The sequence below is a fragment of the Apteryx mantelli genome, chromosome 6, assembly GCF_036417845.1.
Source record: "Apteryx mantelli isolate bAptMan1 chromosome 6, bAptMan1.hap1, whole genome shotgun sequence".
Taxonomy (NCBI): domain Eukaryota; kingdom Metazoa; phylum Chordata; class Aves; order Apterygiformes; family Apterygidae; genus Apteryx; species Apteryx mantelli.
Genome location: NC_089983.1, coordinates 19,492,462 through 19,515,524, shown reverse-complemented (window position 1 = coordinate 19,515,524; position 23,063 = coordinate 19,492,462). Strand labels below are relative to the sequence as shown.

The 23,063-nt window shown below is 36.7% G+C and overlaps 3 protein-coding genes across 5 annotated transcripts in view; all 3 read left to right on the top strand.

Moving 5' to 3' along the window:
• Nucleotides 1-2,489: 2,489 nt before the first annotated feature.
• On the top strand, nucleotides 2,490-11,271 carry LOC106492471 (asparagine synthetase domain-containing protein 1). Of its 3 annotated transcripts, XM_067298953.1 has the most exons (5): nucleotides 2,490-2,632; nucleotides 4,383-4,436; nucleotides 5,280-5,355; nucleotides 6,275-6,369; nucleotides 9,573-9,657. In XM_067298953.1, exons 1-4 carry the CDS (start codon nucleotides 2,561-2,563, stop codon nucleotides 6,343-6,345), a joined length of 273 nt encoding a protein of 90 aa, XP_067155054.1. In that variant the 5' UTR covers nucleotides 2,490-2,560; the 3' UTR covers nucleotides 6,346-6,369; nucleotides 9,573-9,657. The 3 variants fall into 3 exon arrangements, 2 of the variants coding, with proteins under 2 accessions (XP_067155054.1, XP_013807772.2); XM_013952318.2 differs by lacking the exons at nucleotides 2,490-2,632; nucleotides 4,383-4,436; nucleotides 5,280-5,355 and adding an exon at nucleotides 10,940-11,271 and having other exon boundaries at nucleotides 6,368-7,849; nucleotides 9,573-9,754; XR_010884547.1 differs by lacking the exons at nucleotides 2,490-2,632; nucleotides 4,383-4,436; nucleotides 5,280-5,355; nucleotides 6,275-6,369 and adding an exon at nucleotides 8,008-9,420 and having other exon boundaries at nucleotides 9,573-9,658.
• A 1,630-nt stretch (nucleotides 11,272-12,901) lies between these two features.
• Nucleotides 12,902-15,202, top strand: LOC136992335 (ankyrin and armadillo repeat-containing protein-like). The gene is given in 4 exon segments (XM_067298622.1): nucleotides 12,902-13,499; nucleotides 14,175-14,347; nucleotides 14,349-14,610; nucleotides 14,979-15,202. Coding segments are annotated over 4 exon segments (1,257 nt in total).
• Nucleotides 15,203-16,134: 932 nt separating this feature from the next.
• ANKAR (ankyrin and armadillo repeat containing) overlaps nucleotides 16,135-23,063 on the top strand; it is a 23,201-nt gene continuing 16,272 nt past the window's right edge. The window contains 5 exon segments of the mRNA XM_013952295.2: nucleotides 16,135-16,211; nucleotides 17,759-17,939; nucleotides 18,694-18,913; nucleotides 21,376-21,577; nucleotides 22,571-22,782. Of these exon segments, the coding sequence (XP_013807749.2) occupies nucleotides 16,135-16,211; nucleotides 17,759-17,939; nucleotides 18,694-18,913; nucleotides 21,376-21,577; nucleotides 22,571-22,782 (892 nt within the window).

Below are 23,063 nucleotides of genomic sequence, written 5' to 3'. Positions count from 1 at the left end.
ACAGCTCATACTCCCTATGCTATGGTAATAGAAACATAACAATAAAAACTATTTTGGTATTGAAGCATGAAAATATGACAGATAGTATTTGATGACCATACAGTCTGACTCTTTCTCACATAAATTTTACAATAGAAGTTAGGTCCAGTTATTCGAGTTATTCATGTTTTCAGGTGTGATAGCAGAACGAAGCCCCAAGCCTGTATCAATAGAATAATTTTTTTCTAATATCTTGTGTGCTTCTATTAGTTGACACATTCTAAGGCTCTTTAAAAAACAGGCAATCAGAAAATTCCTCTCCGTTGAGGCACGTTGTCAATACAATAAAACTACTTAATATTAAAATTTATTTAAACAATTTCATTTCTTTTTGTGGCAACACTGTTGCTGTGGCGCATTAACTGATCAGCAGCCTGAGAAAATACAAGATCAGTGCATAAAGAAACTGCTGAGAAATTTTGCTTGTGATAACTTGTGTCTATTTTAGCAACTGCTGGTCTAACCTGATAGGGCAGAAATTCCTCTGATGCATACATGGGCTGCAGTTTATTCTTTCCTTCCTCTTAGATGCTGAATAACAGAATCTACTTGTTTTATGGGCTTTGTTCTCTCCATCATAACATTGATTTTTATTCAACAAATTTGGGGTTTGTTAACATTCTTTCGCTTTCCTGGAATCTTTTCATATAGCCTGCAAGGTCGGGGGGGTGGGAACGCAGCACGACAAGGCAAGCAGGGCAGTGGCCTCACCAGCAAGGGTGCAGTCCCACTGTAACGCAGCAAGACGAGCAGGGCAGGCCCTGCAATGGTAACCTGGTTCGGTCAACAGTCCGGTCCACCAGACAAGTCCACGGTGAGGATGCAGGTCCAAGGTCAAAACAGGAGAACACAGAAAGCAACAGGAGCCAGACACAGCGCAGCGATGGCCCAGCAAGCTCCCTGCTGATGAGGCAGGTCTGAGGTCATGCCAGTAGGTTGAGTCAGCGGGTCAGGGTTGGAGTACACGGCCAGGCACAGGCATGGCCACAGCATCACGACAACAGCTCAGGTGCGAGCTATGCACCAGGTCCTTGGTTTAAAAGCAGCTCCCACGCAGAAGGGGAGGGAGCCCCCAGGCTGGCTCTGAGCAGAGCTGCTCAGGACAGGCACCACTGGAGCCTCCTCCGGGCTCTTTCCCAGGTGCTCCAAGACCAGCAGGGTTTCCCAAGCAGCTTTCTCTGTCAGGGAGCAGGCCTGGAGCACTCCTAGGGGATGGGGAGTGTGCTCAGGGGCCTCACAGCAGAGTCCAACAATGTAGTAATATACTACGCATTAAATACAGTTGGATTCCAGTCACTCGTTGCACAAATTTGGCACAGATCCACTAAATCACTGGACAAGCTGTCCTGGACAATTCTTTGGACTCCAACAGCCCTCACAATACAAGTAATTTACCGGCTCCCCTTCCTGTTTTGACTGTCAACAAAGCATGACTTGAGGTCAGAAAGAGATCTCCAGTGTCAGAATTTAAATAGCTACTTTTGTTTTATACAAGCTCAGCATATTGAACTTGCTGAAATGATTTTTACTTGGAATCACTGCAATCAGAAAAAGTTTCCCTATGAGCACAAAGCTTTCTAACCCATTCCCTCCAAAATCATCCATGTGGTATTTTCTCAGACCTCCATCTGCTACAGCACTTCATAGCATCTCAAACTCTTATTCCACATCTAATGATTTTGTTTTCAGCACAAAGAAATATGAAGACAGGCAAAATGCATTTTACTGTATCAGCCAACCCAACTGTTCTCCACACTCTTCACATAATATGGTTTTTAACAGCTTACTTCCTTGTCTGTCATTAACAAACTAGGCCAACTGTAGATGAAGTATTTCTCTATTTTATTTATGCTGTCTCCTTTGATTCAGGTGATCTTTGTCACGCTCTTTTAGTCCAATCACTTAAGAACTTTTTGAAATATTTAGTTTTAGTTGACCCCAGTTACTGGTTCCACCTCTGATTTAGCACCAAGATGACACACTTCTGCCACTTTTCAGGCATCTATTTTGAGGGCTGCTACTAGCAGCAGCAAAATAATTTTAACAGGCCTTGCAAAAGTTAAAGCATTATACCATTATTCTTAATTACTGAACCAAGTCATTTAGCCAAGAAAAGGAGACTTCAAAAACCCCACTTGCTTAGCAACCTCTAAAAGCACCTGCTAAATCCTGGCACCCAGCTCGAGCACAGGGCAGCCACCACCTCCACACAAACTTTCCCAAACGGCTCCTGAGCAAAGCCTTTCTTTCCTGCTTGTTTTTCCCCTCTCCGCACTCCGCGGGGCGCCGCTTCCCGCCTTTGCTCCAACGGCCGGGCCCCTCCCCCCGCGCCCCCCGCCGCCCGCGCGGCCCGCGCGTGCTCGCTCGCCCCACGTGCGGGGTGGGGGGAGGGGCAAGCAGCTTGGTGCTCGCCGCGCGCAGGCGCGCGCACCTCCTCCAGTGCGGTGTGCGCGTGCTCAGCGTCAGCAGCTGCGAGGGGGAAGGCGGCGGTTGGCGCGGCGGTTGGCGGCAGGGCCGCGGGATGTCGGGGCCCGCGCCGCGGCCGGGGGAGGAGAGCGCGAAGCTGCGCCACAAGGAGGAGCTGAGCCGGAGGGTGAGCTGCGGGGCGGCGCGGCGCGGCGGCCCCGCGAGGAACCGGCCCCGCTCCGCCTGGCGGCGCCGGCGGGGAGCCCGCGCCTGCGCGCGGCTCTGTGGGCGCCTCCCCGCGGTGCCCGCGGCTGCGTGCGCCAAGCGGAGGCGTCCCAGGCTGGGCCGGGCGGCGGGGCCTGGCGCCCTGCAAAGCCTCTAGCCCTGGTGGTGCCCTGCTTAGCGAAACGGAGGGCGAATCCTACCAGGAAACGGAGTGAAGACCCCCGTGATGCTTGTTCTCGGTTTTACAGCTCAGGATAGAGCTGTAAAAAAGCTCTAACGAGCTTTAACTGACGTCTTGGTTAGCTATTTTAATAAAGAACTGAGTCAATGAGGTTGTTATTTAGTCCTTGCTGCTCCTGGTTTAGCTTGAATTATCCAGTGAGTTGGTGGGGTTTTCCTCGTAGTATCTACTTGTCCTGTAGCTGCTCAGAGAGTCCAAGCAGATTTCGGTCTGATTGATATTCCTCGTAAATCTGCTCTGTTTTCAGAAGAGCCAATAACTTCATTTAGTCTGAAATCTATCAAGTTCTAGGGAACTGCTTTCCCAAAAATAACTGGTTTCCTTTTCATATGATCATATTACCTAAAGTCAGTGATATTTTTTGATTGCCCAGAAAGCTATGAAGAGGGCAGGGATTAGACATAAGAGGATTGCAGCTTCTAAATTCTATTATACTTAAGTTGCTGGTTCAGTCTCCAGCAAAAGATGACACTGCTGTTTTGTCAGATGTCCACATGTTTCAATAAACATAAGATATTGATGTAGCTGCTGGAAAAGTTTTCTATATGCCAAGTTTAGTTTGGGTAACCTAGCTTTATGGCATTTTTCTGCTGTTGTACTAATTCCGGGTGATGCAAAGAAAGAACAGAGAAACCCATGTTTGTTTCTAACAAAAAGAAACAAGTGCCTGCTGAACAGTTTTTGCTGATCTTTTTGGTTTTATGAAGCTCCTCCTGATTGCTCTCTAGCATCGATAGTTTCTATTGTAATGGAAAGTGGGAAGACCTGCCACATCTGTCAGTGCAGCTGAACAGACTGATAGATCTCACTAATGAAGTTTGTGCAAAAGTTCAGAGCAACTGAAAGGCTTCCATTGCTTTTAATACAGTGGTAGGGTTGTTTTTTTGTTTATTTTTCACTTACTTCATTTAGAATCTGAAGGATAACTGTGATTATAAAGTGTATTGCAGAGCTTATAAAATAATCTTATGGGAAAAAATTAGCATGTTTTCTTTATTAGTTGCTTGCTTTTCTTTTTTTCTTCCAGGGGAAAAACGTGATCTCTGACTGAAAATAGCTAGAGGTGGCTGGCTTCCCAGTAATGATTGTTTTGAGGGATAGCCAAAATACCACTCCATGCAGAATGGCTGCTTTCTAAAGCAGTTATTTAATAATGCTTCACCAGCTCATAGGTGTATTAATATTTTTAATTAGTAATTCAAAAGAAGTCTATGTAGGTAGTTCAGTTGCATGGCCCAAAGTATTGTAGTGTCAGTTTGGAATATTGAGCAGTCTTGGAATATTGAGCAGCCTGTGGCATTTTTTTCATTCTTACACTTGCTTTCACTTTCTTTTCATTGGTTCATTCAGAGAACAGCAACTATATATGTGTGTAGCTGCCTTAAAATAGGAGTAGGGGGAATCCCAATAGGATTGTAACTTACTGGTTTATTTTTAATAACTAACTTGAAGTATGTCTTTTATCTTCCAGATTAAAGAGCAGAAAGTTGTAGTTGATGAGCTTTCTAATTTAAAGAAGAACCGGGTAAGTACTTACAAATTTGCTTTTGGCTATTTCATTTTAGCATCAGAGAAATAAGCATACAGGCAAGAGGAGAAACAGAAAATTAGACCAGCAAATAAATTGTACAAGTCTATTTTTTTCAATACAGGCTAAAAACTGCCTGGCATAGACATGGTCTGCTGTTCTCAAAATAATTTGCTCTCCAGATGATTTTATCACGTACGCTTCTGCAATGTAACACAGTACAATGCTTTTTTTTCCTCTTAAAATCTGCCATCTTTTTTCTCACCGTTTCCCCTTGCTTTGAATTTGTTTCCATATCTTCATTAAGTATACAGTTACACAAAGTCTATTATATGTTTATAATAGAATTTTGCATGTAATCCATTTTTTTATACATTGTGCAAAGAATTAACTCTTTCTGACATTTCATATATCACGTGTGTTTTTTAGCATGATGACTTTTAATATTAAGGAGCTGGTGGGTACTTGTCATTTAGAACAGAGTGAAAGACAATTTTTTCTTCAAGATTTTATGGTGCTTGCCTTTGTTTTATCTGGGGGGGGGTTGTTAATATGTTTGAATTGGCCACAAGAATTCATAAAATATTTGTACATTTGATGTGTATATGTTTTTAAATAGAATGTGCTCCTTCATATATGATGAAAAGGAAAGTGCAGAAAAGAAATGCAATCATGAAAAGCTTTTGATAGTACATTAGAATGCTGCTGTAGGCAGGCCAGAGCGCTCTGTTCTGGGACAAAAGTAAAGGGTATCTCAATGGATCAATGTCAGCTTCTGCTGCAGTATGGTTGCCTGAGTTTGTTGTTTTGACTTAGTGCAGTTTTGTTTTTGTTTTACAGAAAGTTTATAGGCAGCAACCCAATAGCAACATATTCTTCCTTGTAGACCGAACAGAAACATTATCTCAGTGCAAAAGTAAGTTCTCAGTGTGAAAGTTAATCTAATAGTTAACTATTTTAAAATTGCTTTTGTAGTTCAGGATTTCAGAAGAATATTAAAATGAAAACAGGCAACTGTTCATTAAATACAAAGTAGACTTCAGACACATGCTTGTTTTTCTGAATTGGATAAACATGAAAGTAATTCCACTTGATCTATGGATGTCATAAAGCAGCAAGTGCTGAAGATACAGGAAGAGGGAGAATGTATGCCCTGTAGAGGGTTCACTATCTTTGGTGCCCTTTAGGAAGCTGTATAGCACTTGATTCCTTGTAAAGAAAAGTAGACTGTCTAAAAACTATGTGGGATGGGTAAGAAAATAATAAGCAGCTAACCTGGAAGCTAAGCTAGAAATCTTTAGATGTTTGAAAGAATGGATTTATGGGGTTGTGAAAATAGGAGAACAGAGTATAAATGAAAAGAGCTGATGATTGAACAAAGATCAGAAAAATAAAGTTGAGGTGTATAAATTTAGACGTATAAACTTATTTTACTTTCTGAAATGAACAATTGCTAGTTTCTTTTTTTCTTTTGATTAGAGCTATTTTTGCAGTTTGTAGTGTTGACATTTTAATTGATAGTGGGTTTTTTTTAATTATTGCAAATGTATATTGTACTGATTATATAGGCAATAGCTGGCCATTCCCTGAGTCCTTGTATTTGTACAGTGGTTTTCTTGGGGGGGGGGGGAACTATAATCTTTGTGTAATTCAAGAGGAATTGGCTACAGCAAACTATTTTTTGTTATATCAATATTATAACACTTTTGTTTCTTATCATTTCTTGTATATCTCTTTATTGAACAAGTGACTGGAGTTGTTTGTTCCTTAGATATCCTCTCAAACTTACCTAGTTCATGAAACTGATTATTTATTTTCTCTATTTTGTTACACAGATACGTTAGATGAATTGAAGAAGGCACATCAGGAGATAGAAAATTCAGAAAAGACCAAAATCAAGAAATAGTCCCTTTGAATTCAAATTAGCAATGTGTGGTATTTGTTGTGTTGTTACCTTGTATAACCAGCATACTATTCATGATTTCTTTAACGAAGATGTGCTCTCCTGTCTTAGACGAAGAGGACCAGACAGTAGTCAACAGTTGATAAAAACTGTGTCTGATCTCTCTTATGAGTGTCTGTTTTCTGGTCATGTACTTCACTTGAGGGGATTGATGACTCCTCAGCCTCTGGAAGATGCCAATAACAATGTTTTCCTTTGGAATGGAGAAATTTTCGATGGAGTTCATGTTGGATCTCTAGAGAACGACACTGAAATTATGTTTCGTCGTCTTACCTTATGCAGTAGTGAAGCTGACATTTTGTCACTCTTTTCATCACTTCGGGGTCCATGGTCTTTTATTTATTATCAAGGATCTAGAGACTGTTTATGGTTTGGTAGGGATTATTTTGGTCGTCGTAGCTTGCTTTGGCAGTTCAGTAATGAGGTTGACAGGGCTGTCTGTCTCACATCTGTAAGTGTTTATTCTGAATCTGGTAACCAATGGCAAGAAGTCCCAGCATCTGGAATTTTCAAAATTGATCTCAAAGCTTGTGCAACAACTAAATCTTTGTCTTTAACATTGTTTCCATGGAAATACAGCTGCACAGAGAAAACAGTAGAAGAAATATTCATTAATGCTTTGGATCAAGTTTCAAAAGATTTGCCAAACTACATGCCTCTCATGACAAATGAATCAAAACTGTGTCTCACAGCACCAGTTATTCCCTTAAATAAAACAATTTCTGAAGCTTTAGGTGAATGTCAATGTACTAATGTTAGCAACATTAACCATGCAGTTTCTATAGAAACCCTTCAAGCATTTCTTGGAGTAGAACACAAGAAGAAATTAGTCCATCAATTTATTGATGTTTTAAGTGAAGCAGTGAAGAAACGGGTTTTAAGTCTGTTTAGAGGTGAAGATCAGAGAAGGAGAGACATTCCAAGCATGTCTACCAGTAAAGCACATGTTGCAGTGCTCTTCTCTGGAGGTATTGATTCTATGGTTATTGCAGCCCTTGCTGATCAACATGTTCCTACAGAAGAACCAATTGATCTTCTCAATGTAGCTTTCATGATTAAAGAACAAAGTAAGCAAAAATGTGCCTCTAAAAAACATATTGGCCAGGAAATACAGCTTGATTTGCTTTCTTGTCAAGAAAGCTGTAAAGATCTTGATGCTAAAACTGCTGATCACTTGGTTTGCTTTGATGTTCCTGACAGAATCACTGGTAGAGCAGGACTGAAAGAATTAAAAGCTCTTAACCCTTTAAGAACCTGGAACTTTGTGGAAATTAATGTTACGCTAGAGGAATTGAAAAGAATGAGACAACAGCGCATTAGTCACTTAATCTATCCGTTGGATACAGTCCTGGATGACAGCATTGGCTGTGCAGTTTGGTTTGCTTCCAGAGGGGAGGGTTTTATTAGTAACCAAGGAGAACTGAAACCATATAAAAGTTCTGCAAAGGTACAAATCTTTTGGTTTTTGCCTTATGCTTGACTTATACAAAAACAGTTCTGTTTTGTTTCAGGAATCAGTTAAGTGTATTTAACATTCATAAGACTTCTGAAATCCACTGGAAGAATGCAGAATAGTTTTGTTCTGATAATCTTTGTGTAAGTCTGAGGTTAAAAATTGTATTTGGTTCATTTGTTATGCAACTTGCATGGCTTTTCAAGAAGTTTGAATAGGCAACAATATGACTAGAAAAAAATAGCAACCAACACCTATCATTTTCAGTGTTATAACTCTAGTAGTAATAACTGCTATTCAGTCCAAACTGAGTAGGTTAATAAATTTAGTGACATAAATTCTAATGAGTTATTAAGCAATATTGTTTTGTGCCAGCATCTCCAGGCTTGCAAGTTATTGGCTTATTATTTAGGCATGTTATTTATGTGACAAAGTTAGCCATTACTAATGACAGACTATTTCTTGGAAACTTTTGTAATTACAATCTGAGTGAATGATTGTTCAAACTATAACAAGGAGCTTTTCCTTTTTGTTTTTATATATTTAGTTTTAAGTAAATAAGTCTTTTTTTTAATAACTAGATGTTTTCCTCAGGAATTCAGTTCTTTCTTCTCACTTCCCCCACCCCTTCACAATCTCCTAACGGTTCATGCAGGGAAAAATAAACTTTTTAAGTTCAGGAGTTCGCAGTCCATTGCTGCCCTTGCTTTTTGAGGTTCTTTTTATTTTTCTGCTAGTTACTAGGGTTTAAAAAAAAAAAAAAGCTGTTGGAGTGAAGCAGTAGCTTGCTTAAATAACATCACTGTAGAACAGAGTTGATTTAGTTGACTGATCTACTTAAAGCTGTATATCTCAGGTTTGGGGGAGAAAGAAAAAGTTTAGTTCATGTTCAGAATACATTGAAATGGGTCACGAGTTAGTAAACCGTGAAGAGACAGTGTCATTCTCCCCTCAATTACATGCTACTGTGCACAGGTAATTTTGTTTCATACATAAGTTGACCACTAGCAGGTGTTAGAATAGTAGTATGCACTTGACTGGTTATATTAAGAATTCTAATTTTATAGTGAATTGCTGTTGAAGGCATGATGATGGTTCGGGTGTATTAGTTTTTTTTCTCTTTATGAGATTTTATATATCTGTCATTGACTAGACGGAACAATTTGGCATGTTTTTACTTTGTATAAGATGGTTGTTAATTACCCAGTAGCCAATAAATTAATAATGATCTCTTTGTACGTTCAGATAATTATCTGAAAACATGACATGCAGCATAATCTATGATGATGATTTTCGATAAAGGCTGGCATATAAATGCTTATTAAATGCTTAATAGATAAATTAGGTAAATGTAAATAAATGCTTAATAGATCCTGATTATTGTAATAACAAATATTGTATAGCAACGCTGTTCTTCAAAGATACTGGTATATTTGTGACAGACATAACACTATTTCAGTGTTTTTCCTTGCATGGGTAGAAATGATTGTACTTTTAGATCTGATCATGAACCTATTAAATCAAGCTTTCCAGCGACTGGGAACTGTTTCAGGCTCTCTAAATGTGTAAGTCACATCACATTGTGCTAGTTCATATAGAGAAAACATGTACATTAAAGTTATTCTCCTTACAAAGTTGTAGTTAACTATTTTAAATCTGCTAAATATTACTTGACTGTGTGGATATTAATCTTTTTTCTTTTATTCTGTTTCCTTAGGTCGTACTTACAGGAATTGGGGCAGATGAGCAGCTTGCTGGGTATTCTCGACATCATGTTTGCTTCAAAAAATATGGCTTAGAGGGTCTAAATAAAGAAATTGGAATGGAGTTGGATCGCATTTCTTCTAGAAATCTTGGTAGAGATGACAGGATTATTGGCGATCATGGAAAAGAAGCCAGGTAGTATTGTCTTAATTTGAAGCAAAACTTTTAAATTCTGATTTTAACACTGCAGGAGAAAGTGTAATTGCAACTTGTATGCACTTTTTTGTCTCTAATTTCCTATTTAGTTGTGTTAGTATGTACTGTTAAAAAAGAAAGTCATCTATAGTACTGTAAAAGAGTTCTTTAAGAAAATATAACAACTTGAACATTGTATTTCTATCTGGAAATTTTAAGACGCAGCAACTGTTGGATGTTGGAATAAGCAAAATCAAGTTGTTTTTATCATTTTAAGTTCAACTGTCTTTTACACAACTTTGAAAAGTTCATTGTGCGGTGACTTGGGGGGTGATTTTGGAAAAAGACAACTACCTAACCTAGCCTTTACAGCGGCTGTGGTACAACAGCATAGAAGCCACATATTCCTGCTGAAGCAACAACAGCATGGTCATTATCCACTGGATTTCCTGGCTATTGAATCAGAATAGTTAAAGAACCAATTTAACCTTGTTTACCTCCTCCACACTAGCACCTACTTGCAAAAAATTCCTTATAGCTGTTGTCCAGTAGCAGGGACCGCTCAGATGCGTGAAGGTCTTTTCATGAGATCCTTGTGCCACAAAGTGTTTTTCCAAATCTATTCTTAATCATACATTTTCAGTTTAGCAATGGCAGACAGGCAGTGCTGTTAATCCTTTTTGTGATTAGATACAAATATCTGTAATTCTTTTACTCCAGAAGGTTGTCAGAATTTTTTGTGTAAATATTTTTGTTCAAAGTTATGATGTAGCTTTGTATACTATTCTTAACGTTTCTCAGGATAACTTTTAAATGTTATTTTAAAAATTATCTTGCTCTTGCATACTATTTTCTGATTTTCTGGGTTTGTTGTTGTTTTGGGTTTGGGTTGTTTTTTTTTTTAATAGAACAAGCATCAGAAATGCTAGTTTTTATTCTTTTCTTGAGTGCAATTTTGAAAATTTCCAGGGCTCTGAGTTTAAAGGTGATATGGTGTGTCATCCTCCAAGATAGCGTATCTGTCTTGAAGACTTGGTGCAGTACTGCAGCACTAACATTTAAAGTACATCTTTAATTAGGAACGGACATGGGCTTTGAAGTCTTTGCATGAGATAGGGGAGAAAGACCAAGATAGTTTGTATCAAGTTTGTAAAGGGTCTTTCCCCATGTGTATCTCTTCTTTAGGTTTCCTTTTCTTGATGAAGATGTTGTTTCGTTCCTCAATTCTCTGCCTATCTCAGAAAAAGCAGACCTGACTTTACCTCGAGGAATTGGTGAGAAATTGATTCTGCGCCTTGCAGCTGTGGAGTTTGGCCTTACAGCCTCGGCCATTTTGCCAAAGAGGGCTGTACAGTTTGGATGTCGCATTGCAAAACTGGAGAGCAACAGTGAAAAAGCCTCCGATACATGCAGCAGACTGAAGTTACTTTCAGTAGCTGAAGTATAAAGCTACGTCTTGAGAAACTGCCTGTATCCTGTATGCAAATTCAGTAAAACCTTGTGGTTGTTTTAGAATATTTGGTCTATTTTTTTTTTCTTTACACACTAGTGTATTATTATGGTCCTGCAGCTGGGAGGGCTGGAGGTTTGGGAAGCGGGAGGGAATGTGGCAGGTGGGGGAGCCTGGGGAGGGCAGCGTTGCCAGGGTGCTGCCGGGGCATTGCTGTTGCCGTGGACTGGGCTGGGGGTGAGGGTCGGAGCCGCTGTCACGGGGCCTGCGGGCCTGCCGCCTCCCAGGGCCTCCCACAGGCCTTGCGCTCAGGTCTGGCTACCTGAGAAGCAGCCACTCCAGGTGCTGGCGCTGGGCCGGGGGGGAGCCCCAGCCACAGGGAAGCTCCCCCTGGGCCCTCCCTTCCCCCCCCCCCCCCCCCCCCGGGCTCCATGGACTCACTGCTGCTCCTTTAGCTTTAGCTCTTCTTATTTTAAATTGCAAGGCATCCTTTGTGTAATGCAAGGAAGATCTCTTTGAAAAGATCAAGCAAAACAAAAAGTGTGTGGGGGGGGTTGTTTGTTTTTTTTTTTTAAACAAACAACAACAGCAAAAGTCAGACTGTGTCTGGGTGAGTACCTGAATGCAGTTGTGGAGGCAAAATAGAAACACAGAGGGATTCCTCTGAAGAGAAGCTTCAGTTAGTTTATTTTTCTAAGTGTAAATGGAAGGAAAACAATGGTAATGTTAGCAGAAAAACTGGATACTTGCTCTCCAGTGTTTTTTTTGTAAGGTGGGAGCTTGGTAGTCAACATGCTTCCTTACAGTTCTAGTTTCTTAGAAAGTTTGTCCAATTATATAGAAAAAGGAATGCTCATGCCAGACAAAATTAATTCGTTTTCATACAAAGCATATTATAGCTATTCCTATGAAGTATCACTAAGGGTGTAAGAGGATTTCCAAAATAACTCACTCAGACTGTAAAGAAATATTTATTAAAAAAATTAATTTTGCAGTGCTTCAGAGCACTGGTAGAATTATTTATTTATTTATTTATTTATTTTTTACTGGTGCTCTGAGGAAAACTGATGTCCCAGTACATTATCCTGTGACACCTGCTTGCAAGATTTCTTGCATCATTCTCTAAAGCAGCTGGAGTTTGGACCAAAGAAGACTATTAGTCTGATGAAATATGACCCTTTTTGTGTTACTTTTAATCTAAGAATAACGTAAGAGTATTACAGAAAAGTTATGTGTAGCCTAGAACACTAAAAAGATGTGGTGTACTATTATGGCAGGCAGGCCAATAGTTTCTTTTCTGCTGATTTTTAGGAAAGCATTAGAAATAGTTTTGAAAGACTTCTAAATAGGTTTAGGCATTAGCTTTAAAAAGAAACCATATAATTTGGTGTTGGCAAACTTCTCAGTTTATCCAGTTATTCATAGGAAAGGAATTTATTAAAGCTATGGACTTTCTTGACCAAATAGTTGTTTCTAGAGAAAATAACATTTTAAAATACTTAACATACTGAAATCACTTACATTCATTGACGTTTTAGAGCAACTTGTATGTTAGTAGCTTTTAATCTTGTCCTTAAGAAATGTATTATCTTCTTGTACATACTAATATAGTACTGGGTTAAGTAATAGTTCTCTTATTTTTGTTAGCCTTTCTTAAGTATCTTATTTTGGAAACGGAAGAAGAATATTCTTGGAGAATGCTCAGGCCTGTCAAAAAAGCGTTCCCGAGAGCTGAACAAGTTGATGAGGCAACCCATTTGTCAAACTTAGCGGTGCAGAAAAATGCCAGTGCCTTCTTCAAGAAGTATGACCAAACTGAGTTGCAGGAATTACTTACAACCATGTCGTCTAGTTGGCTGGCTTCAAAAGATGACATACACTGTCCGATAGAGCTTCCTACTGGACTGGTGAGCCAGCTAAGAAACATTAGTTCCTGGACTGCAATTTTGCTAGCACCAGTTGTTTCAGATATACCCTTGGACTGTAAAGAAGTCCATCAGATTTTGAGAGAATTGGCTGTTGGAATTTATTGTTTAAACTAGATACCTTCGATCAGTTGAGATGCTAATTATGATCAAAGCACTTCTTGTCAGCTTCCTCCAGCTTATGTTGATACCAGAATTGGACAAATTTTAATCAGTGTTGATTACATGCTAAAAGCACTGTGGCATGGGGCATACATACCCAAAGAGAAATGTGTCAGGTTTTCTAAGTTGTGGCGCTCTGAAATGGACATTGATGCAGATGGGAGACCCCAAACAGATGGAAATATTTTTTCAGAGTTTTGCTCAGGAGGTGAGTACAAAAATATCTTCCTTTGATATTTTCTGCTATTGCACTCCTAATAAGTCTAATGCTGCATATGAATATAAGTCTAATATGCATATATATACATGGCATTTCTAAAAACTGGGATCATTACTTGAAAAAATATAAATTGTTGGACCTCAGGTCAAATTATAAGCTGATACCAAAAATGGTCATTTGCCAAAATTCCAAAAGAGTTTAGCTTCCACTGCAGTACTTAAATGAGTGGTCAGATTTTCAAAAGTACTCAGAATGCCCTCTCTGAGAATAACAAGAGCTTCAGGCTTATGAATTTTTCTCAAAATACATCTCTAAAGACATTGGTATTTATTTTTTCTAATATCATTTTACATAGCTTTATTTATATTACTTGCCATGTCTGTATAACTAAGATTTAAAATCAGTTACCTTGTCATATGATAAATAAGGTGTAAGAGACAAAATATCTTTTAACCTTTACCAATATATAACTAATAATTTCCACTGTATTAGAATACTGTCATTTTATAGGTACACCAGCAAAGTGCTTCTGACAAATATATTTTTAAAACTGAAGAACAGCATTTGCATTTAAGTGGTACAAATATGTTTTTATGGCAGGCAACAAGTGTTTTTAAATGTTTCATTTGACCTTGTAGATTTTTGTATTTCTATGTTTTGCAGGTCTAATTGATATTTCTACTGAACATGATTTTGAGGGAATCTATGATGAGCATATGAATGAAGATCCAACTTACAATCCAAACAGTACAAAAGAAAAAAGTTTCTTCATGCAATATGCTGATAATATAGTACTTAAATTGACATTTGGTAGTACACAGGTTGAGCAACATGAAAAATTTTTTTAGGTTTGATGCAGTATATAGACTCACCAATGTTATAAGAACAGAGGACTATTTAGATACAGAAACGTATCAGAGATTGCAGCAGAGGTTAGCTCTTCACCAAAAGCTTCTGATGAAACAGTTAGAAAAAAACATCGCAATCCACAGGAATATAGAATACCTCAAGTTAATGAGATTTTTGATTCCGTTTTTACTGGGGTTTAAAAAGAAGATGGAAATCCCAAATTTAAGTAAACTTCTTCAGCCATATTCAAGTAAGAGAACTGTAATTTTACTGATTTTTTAAATTCAAATTCTACATTTTTATTTAAAAATACAAAGAAAACTATTTGAATATGTAGGATGCAATTTGTATTCTAAATGTAGTAACTCCAAATACCTGAAATTAAATTGTGATACATTATATAAAAGTGAGAGTCACCCCAGGTGTAATTCCATTGAAAGCAGCCATGCTGTACTAGTGATAAATTCGTCCTGATATAGTTATTCCAAAATAATATTAATATTCTATTTCCACTAAAATAAATTATAGTCTAATATTTTCAATATTAAAATAAGTTTATTTAGTGTTTTAAACTATTGTCATAATACTACTTCTCTTTAAAAAAAAAAAATTTTATAGATCATGAGCTTAAAACTGAAAGAGAATTGCCACCATTTTCTCTTGGACAACATTTTAAATGTCAGCATTTTCAATATGCACAGAATGAGTATTTTCATGCCCATGGAGGAATTGAATTTGATGTTGGTACTCTGATACAGGATATTTCAGAAGAGATCAAGGTTTTAGTTTGCTCTCTTTCATGTAATGTATGTGTGCATGTCTTTACAGCTAATAAGGTATGAGAAAATATTGTAGTTCAGATGCAGTTTACTTGTCCTTGAAGAGGGGAGAATGATAATGGTGTGTACCCCTTTCTCCAAAGCAAACATACAAATACTTCTCTGTCTGTCTTGCTGTGGCTCTGGATCAAGTTATGTAGTCTGAGGATACTTTCATTCCTGTCTTCACACTCTATTGGGAACTGAATCAGTATTTTGTCCTGGAATTGCATGTTGTAGAATAGGCAATACAGTGCTTATTCCAGTAGGGTGAAATTTTAACTATGGCTTTTGCTTTTTCTATGCAGCGTAGGATTTTGCCTTTAAAACCTCTACAGCGCCAGATATTGCCAGGTGTTAGATAGCTGCTGTTCTTAAAATGCTTGTCCTAAGTTAATAGGTTTCTCTAGATTATGTTAAATTGTAAGTTCAGCTTGATTATCCAAGCAGTTTTTATAGACCAGGCTACTACAGAGTTCAGTACTCATTTCTCAAATAAGTATGCTGTTAGAATATTTGCTGGTAATACTGAGCTGTACCTATTTGCCTAAGATACCTTCATCAGAAGGACAGCGTTGCCCTAAAAGATACATAGCCTTTAGGTATCACACTTCTTGTTTTAATATATAATATGTGGCATTTCTGGATGGCATAATGCCAGTTTGAGGAATCACCAAAACAGATTCACTATTCCCAGAGGAATGCTTCTCATTAGATATGGATTTAATTTGCTCTGTCATGTGAAAACAATCTGTATGAAGATGCAAAGCACTTTTAAACATGAAGAAAAATCAGAATTGTACTCCAGCTTGCACATTTGATGAGCGTTGGTATGACTGGTGAGGCTGTAATTCTAACAATCGTTTTATTAATGTAAAGATTTCCGTGTAGTCAATTTAACAACTGTTTTCTCATAGGCTGCCTATGAAAAAATACAACATAGTGTATCAAGCCATATGGCTCAGGTGTTTGACGTGGATATGCCATGTAGAGAACATTATCCTATTCCAATCATGGAATTTGATGGTGAGAGGTAAGGAATATATGCAGTAATATAGATAATATAATATAGTCTTTAAAATAATATAGGTCCTTTTTGTTTTCAGATTGGTTTTTACTTAACTGAAATTACTGAGTACACTATGAAAGTTTGACAGGAATAAAGATTTTTATAGCTTAATAGAGAAAATGTAATTTGATCCAAGTTTCATTTTAACAGCTTAACTCTATCAAATGCTACTTAAACTATTGTATATGCATCTAATTGGGTTGCTGGCTAAATTTTGTGCAACCACTGGTTTTGTATAATGTAGTTGCTATTCTGGAAATAATGAAAACCTAAAGTTCTGTAGAAACAAATGAAAAAAAATCATTAATTTTTTTCATTTAGATATATTAAAATACATTTAAAATATAAGATTCCTTAATTGTCTTTTTCAATGACTTAAATCCAAACATTTGAAGGTATTCTTACAAAAGCACTATAAAACTAATGTTTAAGTTTGAAAATAAGCAGAGGCTGTGGTTGTGTTTTGTCCTCTCTTATTTTCAAATTTCACAATGCTCAAATGTCCTATAGGAGGCCATGGTTATATCATTTCATGTAAAGAAAAGTGGTAGTCTTGATGAAGGTGTATTAAATTCCAAGTACTTTCATTTGTGCTAACTAATCTAAAACTATTACTCAAACATATTTCATAAATAGAGAATTTCAAGATGAAAATATTTTTAGGTTTAAAATCTTACCAATTGTTTGACTATTACAGTTACTGAAAATACTTTAAAAAACAAGTTGACTCCTGAGGTAATATAAACTAGTTACATTCTACTGGTTTCAGTAATACCCTGAAGATTAGCTAGGTGGAGGACAAGGCATATATATTTAATGCATACATTGTAACAGTGTAAGGCTGCAAGGGGCCTCTAGATGTCGTGTGTTTTATGACCTTGTTCTGAGTGAAGATGAAGTATTTGTAGACCATTCCTAACAGATATTTTACTTCATAACATTCAGTGGTTGAAGATTCTGTTTCAATAGGCAATGTGCTCCTATATTGCCCGTACTTAAAGTGGAAAGCTTTTCATTACATTTATTTAAGCCTTCTTTTCTGCAAATTTAGCTGAAAACTTTAATTCTTCCTGCAATGAAGAGCAACTAACACTGTTCTCTAACATATTACAGACTGGGAGTCCACTAGTATACCACCTTCATTCCTTTTTTCAGCTTCTTACTGCAGTAATAAAAAAATCCCCCATATTTCTTGTCTCTTATGGATGTAGTCTGTTATCACAGTTCACCAATAAGCCATCAATAACTAGTCATTAAGCACAGATTTCCAATCAGCTGTGTGTGCAGTCTGCTTTACTGTGATTTACTGAGAGCATATTTCCTCAGTTTGCTAATGATAAGTCGTGTGGGATGTTGTAAAAAGTTTTACCAAAATCAGCGTATGTCATGCATGTTCCTGTCTTTATCTATGTAAATTGCTATCCTGAGAAAAGAATATAAACCAAAAATGTTATGGAGAGTTTTTGAATATATTTTCTTTCTAACTTGGGGGTTTTGTTTTTTAATTACAGCTACTATGTGATCTGTATTGAATTTGAAGGGTTTTATCAGCAGCTATATAAGACACCACAGTGGGCAGCCATAAATGAAAGAATAAACACTCTTAAGCCTGAAGGAGTTGCCTTTACTGATTCACAGACTCTTGAGCAATTCAAAAAAAGATTTGGTTACAAGGAAGCTATTAAATGCAAGGTACTTAATTAATGAAAATATTTTTCTCTTAAAGTGCGTCTGCATTCAAGAAATATAAATACAAGCATTATGGTAGAATATATTTATGCAGTCTACAGTGAACTGTTTGTTTCCATGCCTGTGGAGTCCACCCGATATCAATAAATGGAATTATACTCTCTAGGCTTATGTATCATCACTGCTATTAATGTCTCTGCAGCCTTTATTCTAGCCTCATTAACATCTTCAAACCCTATTGTTTTCACATTTCTCATTCAGTTGCACATGAACAATGTTCCATTGTCTTCAACATTATGATATAAAGCTGATGAAGGGTAAAAAATTGATTGCAGATTTATACTTTAGCAGATCACACTACATGGATGATGTGAGCCACAGTAGAAGCCATTCACTTGGCTAGTGTACATCTGTTGTGGTTACTTCATTTCTGATATAAGTAAACTATAATAAAGTGATGTTTAGTCTCCGTAGCACATAGGTACAATGTGTAAACCTCAGGGACAAATCTGTAGAGATAGCATGGCAACATTTTTGCACAATCATTCTCAGAGACTGATCTTTAGCTGGTATAAATTTGATAGATTCATAAAGCCCTATTGTTATACAAATTTATACCAATTGAAAACTTTACCATCTAGGAAGATCTAAAATTAAAGAACTGAAGTTAATGCATTCTTGTTATCTTTTCCAAAGTGCAAATTATAATAAATTTCTTCTGAGATATTAATACTGTTTTATTTTCCATAAATTTTAGAGCTTGCCATATGGTATGAAATCAGCTGCCAAGAGAGGACTAGCTGCTATCTTCCTTAGGTTTTGTCATAAAGCATCTACCTCCAGTTTCAGTGTTATTGATGAATCTGGTTTCACCCTTCTTCACCATGCTTCCATGTACAACCGTGTTCCAATTATATATCAGCTGATTAAATCCCATGTGGATATCAATCAGAGATGCATTGTTCACATTAACCTTGGTAAGATATGATGTGCGTTGGGAGAGCAATGATTTTTAGGATCCTATTCTTTTTCACTCCTATTAGAAGAGGAGTTTTGTAAAAGGAGGGTATCAGTACAGAGAAATGTGCTCTTTTTCTAAACCTTGTGAAAACTTCAGTGAAGAAACTTCACAGGAAACCAGCTTTCTGATGTAAAAAATGGACCTGAGCAAGTCACTTTCTCCTCTTCTCTTCAAAACTTTACCCTTCTAGTTTAAACTATTCTAGGTTGAATACGCAATTGTGCACTGACCTGTAGAATATCTGTCCTTTATGGGCTGTAGGATTTGCAAGTTCAAAGAATGACTGTAATTGCATTATTTCTTTTGACAAGGAGCCAGCTATGCCAGGTGCCAGAATAGATTAAAAATTATTTCACATGACTGTCCTTGTCTGTAATAGACCTTTGAGAAAAATGAAATTAAATATTCATACTTTGTAAGCCCAGTAGGATGGTGAGGTCTGACTTTCTAAGAACGCCATCCATTCATTCCTGCAGCACTATGTTTTTTTTTACTTCATAGGTAAAGTACCAGTGAAGAAAAGTAAGCATAGTCAGGAACCATACTTAAATGATAAAGACTTGTTGAGGAAGGTCTCTGATACAGATTTTTAAAACTCTTAGGCAATTTGAGTTTACCGTTGCCCTTTCTAACTAGTTTGATAGTAGAGCTGGATCCCTGCCATCTTCTGTAGTGGAAAGAGAAATGGGAACAAATTCCTGTGCACTAGTATGTCTATTTGAACAGAAATATGCTGTTCTTTCTGTAAATTTTAGGCATCTCCTTTATTGGACTAGCTATGTAGAAGAGGGGGAAAATATGCTCTGTTCTTTGCAAATATATAAGGTTATTCATGAACTTCAGCCTCATTTTATAGTGGTCTTGATCATTTGTTTCAGTTAAATTTATGTCTGTTTATATTATTCCCTATGGGACTTTTTTTTTTTTAATAATATCTATGTATATACCTCTAGAATTATACATTTACCTACATCTTTTCTCTCATACATGTATGTATAAATATTTAGTGATATATGCAATATTTTTGTGTATAAAATTAAAGTAGAATATATTATAACATTTATAAAACTGATATTTTATTACAGGAAAACACTCACAGAAGAGTAAGACAGAAAAAGCAAGTAAGTATAGTACTAAGTTTATCAGTGTTTTATTTTCACTAACTTTTGTTGAATATATTAGCCCTGGATGTCAAATACATGTGTCTTGTAAAAACATAAATTAATAAATTGCTAAATGAATAATGTATGGGAAACAATAAAATTCACCACAAGAGAAATGAAAATTAGTCTTATCCCTTCTCAGTCTTCACAGAAAATAATTTACCTTAGAATAATAAATGTTGACTGGGTACTTCCAAGATTTTTAGTTTAAAAAAAAAAAAAAGTAGACATGGAAAAACAAACAGTGTTGTATTCAGAGTTTCGTTTGAAAGTAGTTCTGAGTCTGCAATAGTAAACATTACTCTGTGATAAACTAGTTCATATATGTAACATTTATTCCCATCTCTATTTATTCCCTGCCTAAGGAAAGGATTTCTTACCTTACTGGTTTATTGTCTGCTTACTTAGAGATAAATGAAGACCGTTAGTTCCCTGAATAGCTTAATATTTGATATTTTTGTATTTAAAATTATGTATCTTGAAATCTATGCCTAATATATGCAATGTTATTTTTCCTAACTTATTTCAAACTGCTTGCTGTGCTACATTCTCTTTCCACTTTTCAGAGAGAGTTGTTGATGCCAGTGGTCTTGGTTAGTTGCAAGAGCTGCCATGTTAGAGGGTGACTCTCTCCTTTCTGTGTTTCATTTCTATAGGGAAGTGGAGGTGGAATAGAACTTTATCCCATCGCAAAGGGGGATATTTTATTTCACAGCGGGATTAATTCTATACTTCTGGAGCTTGTTATTTAGCAGTAACTACTGTTCATCCATACAAATGTTGGCACTGCCAGGTCTTTAAGTGATGGTATTGTTTCTGATTGTATATTTTATGTTTATTGTCAGGAAAAAAAAGTGTGCAGACTTACGAAAAGTTTGGTAAGTTACCTATTACCCATGCTGTGTGGGGAAACATGGTACCATACACTAAGGAAAAAGGAAATACAGTATTCACATTTTAAATGAAGAAGATTTTAATCAGAGTCTTTGAAGGCTATAAAAATAAAATTTTCCAAAATATGCATCCTGTAGTACGAAGGTGGGATATTTTAGTTTTGTTTTTTGAGAAAAGTAGAATGTGATTGTGCTACCACTGAACTAACAGCTTTTATCAGTTGTTTCCATAAGCTGTTTCTGCAAATGCAATGAAAATAGCCTTACACACACACACACACACACACACAAAAACATTTTAATTCATTTACTTATTTAGGTCAGCATGTGAGATTTTGCTTGTGTATGTATATTAGTTCTAGGTCCTGCTGCCTTACACTTAGCAGCTCAGTGTGGATCCATTGAAGCACTTAACTGTCTCCTTGCCACGAAGGCAAATTATAAAGTGTCTGATCATCGAGGATGGCTGGCTGTCCATTATGCTGCATTCTATGATAACATTGCTTGTATCACAGTTCTCTGCAGAAAAGACCCTAATCTACTAGACCGTGAAACAACAGCTGAGTAAGTTACTAGAAGTGTTTTAAAGAATGCTGTATAACAAAAAAATCTCATTGTAAAATATTAATTATAATATGTGAGGTTAAGAGAGAAAAAAAACATTTCAAAATAAGGATAACAATACATTTTCAGCACTATCCTTAAATGTATGGAAGCAGATCCACCAGTGTTATCTCCAATTAAAAGTTTAGTTGCCTTGAAGGACGGAGTATCATCTCTTATTCTTTAGGCTGTACAATTTAAATATGGAAATATCAATTATTGTGATTTTATATTTTTATGATACATCTATGGACTGGATGATTGAAAGCATATTACAAGCATCAGCAATTGTGCCTTTTTCTACTGTTACTTATGGTGACTAGTATGTCATAGGTACATCCAAGCAGGTTGGTTGCTGGCTGTTTTCAGGGAACAGAAGAGAACAAGATGTAGAGCTTGTCATGTGCAAGTCTGCTCCAATGACCATTCTTTCAGTGTGGAACAGATATGGATTATTTGTCCATATGAAAGTAAAATAACTTATTTGAAAGTGTTCATGTCTTTAACTTGTAGAATTAAAATGTATTTTGAACAATAGTCAAAGGAGAAGAGATAGGGTTTTGTGCAACTGCTGATGTGCTGAGATTTGTTCTTGGCCTCACGATACTGTGCCGTATATCTATGAGCAACAGAAATTGAAAGATCTTTTATAACATTCATTGAAGTTGACAGAAAATCAAGCATTGTCAATCCAATTTGAAGTTTCCTTGTTAGCCTCAGTTCAGCCTAATGCAAATAAGCAAATAAAAACTGAACAGACAAAATTTGTTAAATAAGGTAAATTAATATATTGGAATAGAAAGCTTCCTATTTGCATCTTTTTGGCTTTCATTTAAAAGTACTGTTTTAATATTTAAGTGAAATACTTTTTAAGTGACCATGTCTTAAATAACTTTTTCTATGTCAGATTTTATTATGTGTATTTATATTAGAATGTCTTCATGTGTCTCAAAGGTATCGAGTTACTCCACTACTGCTCGCTGCCATATCTGGAACGTTAGACACACTTCAGTATTTGTTTTCTCTTGGTGCCAACTGCAAAAAAACTAACAGTGAAGGAAACAATGTAATTCATTTAGCAGTGCTTTACTTTCACACAGAAATTCTTAAGCATCTGTTAGAGATAAATCATCCAGATCTTCCAGTACTATGGAGTACTATCGTAGGTAAGTACATAAGTGTGTCTCCAAGCAATTCATAGGTTAGAATTCTTATCTAACCACTTGCAGTTTCCCTACAGTTCTGAAATTGCATAACCCTCAAATTACAAGTAATGAAACCAAAGTGAGTACTTTGGGATCAGAATGTCTCTAGAGACATCACTCTTGAAGCTAAGCATTATTTGGGTTATTCCTTCTCTTTGATGTTTTGAATTTGATGGAAAAAGTATAACCTCTGCATGCTAAAAATCTAAATTTGTCACATGAATGCTGGACTTCATCTTCAT

Bases quoted from the DNA above. Each gene is read 5' to 3' on its own strand.
- LOC106492471 (XM_013952318.2), top strand. From the start codon at position 6,368: ATGTGTGGTATTTGTTGTGTTGTTACCTTGTATAACCAGCATACTATT. The intron at 7,850-9,572 runs GTACAAATCTTT...CTGTTTCCTTAG, and splicing joins CATATAAAAGTTCTGCAAAG to GTCGTACTTACAGGAATTGG. The intron at 9,755-10,939 runs GTAGTATTGTCT...TCTCTTCTTTAG, and splicing joins GATCATGGAAAAGAAGCCAG to GTTTCCTTTTCTTGATGAAG.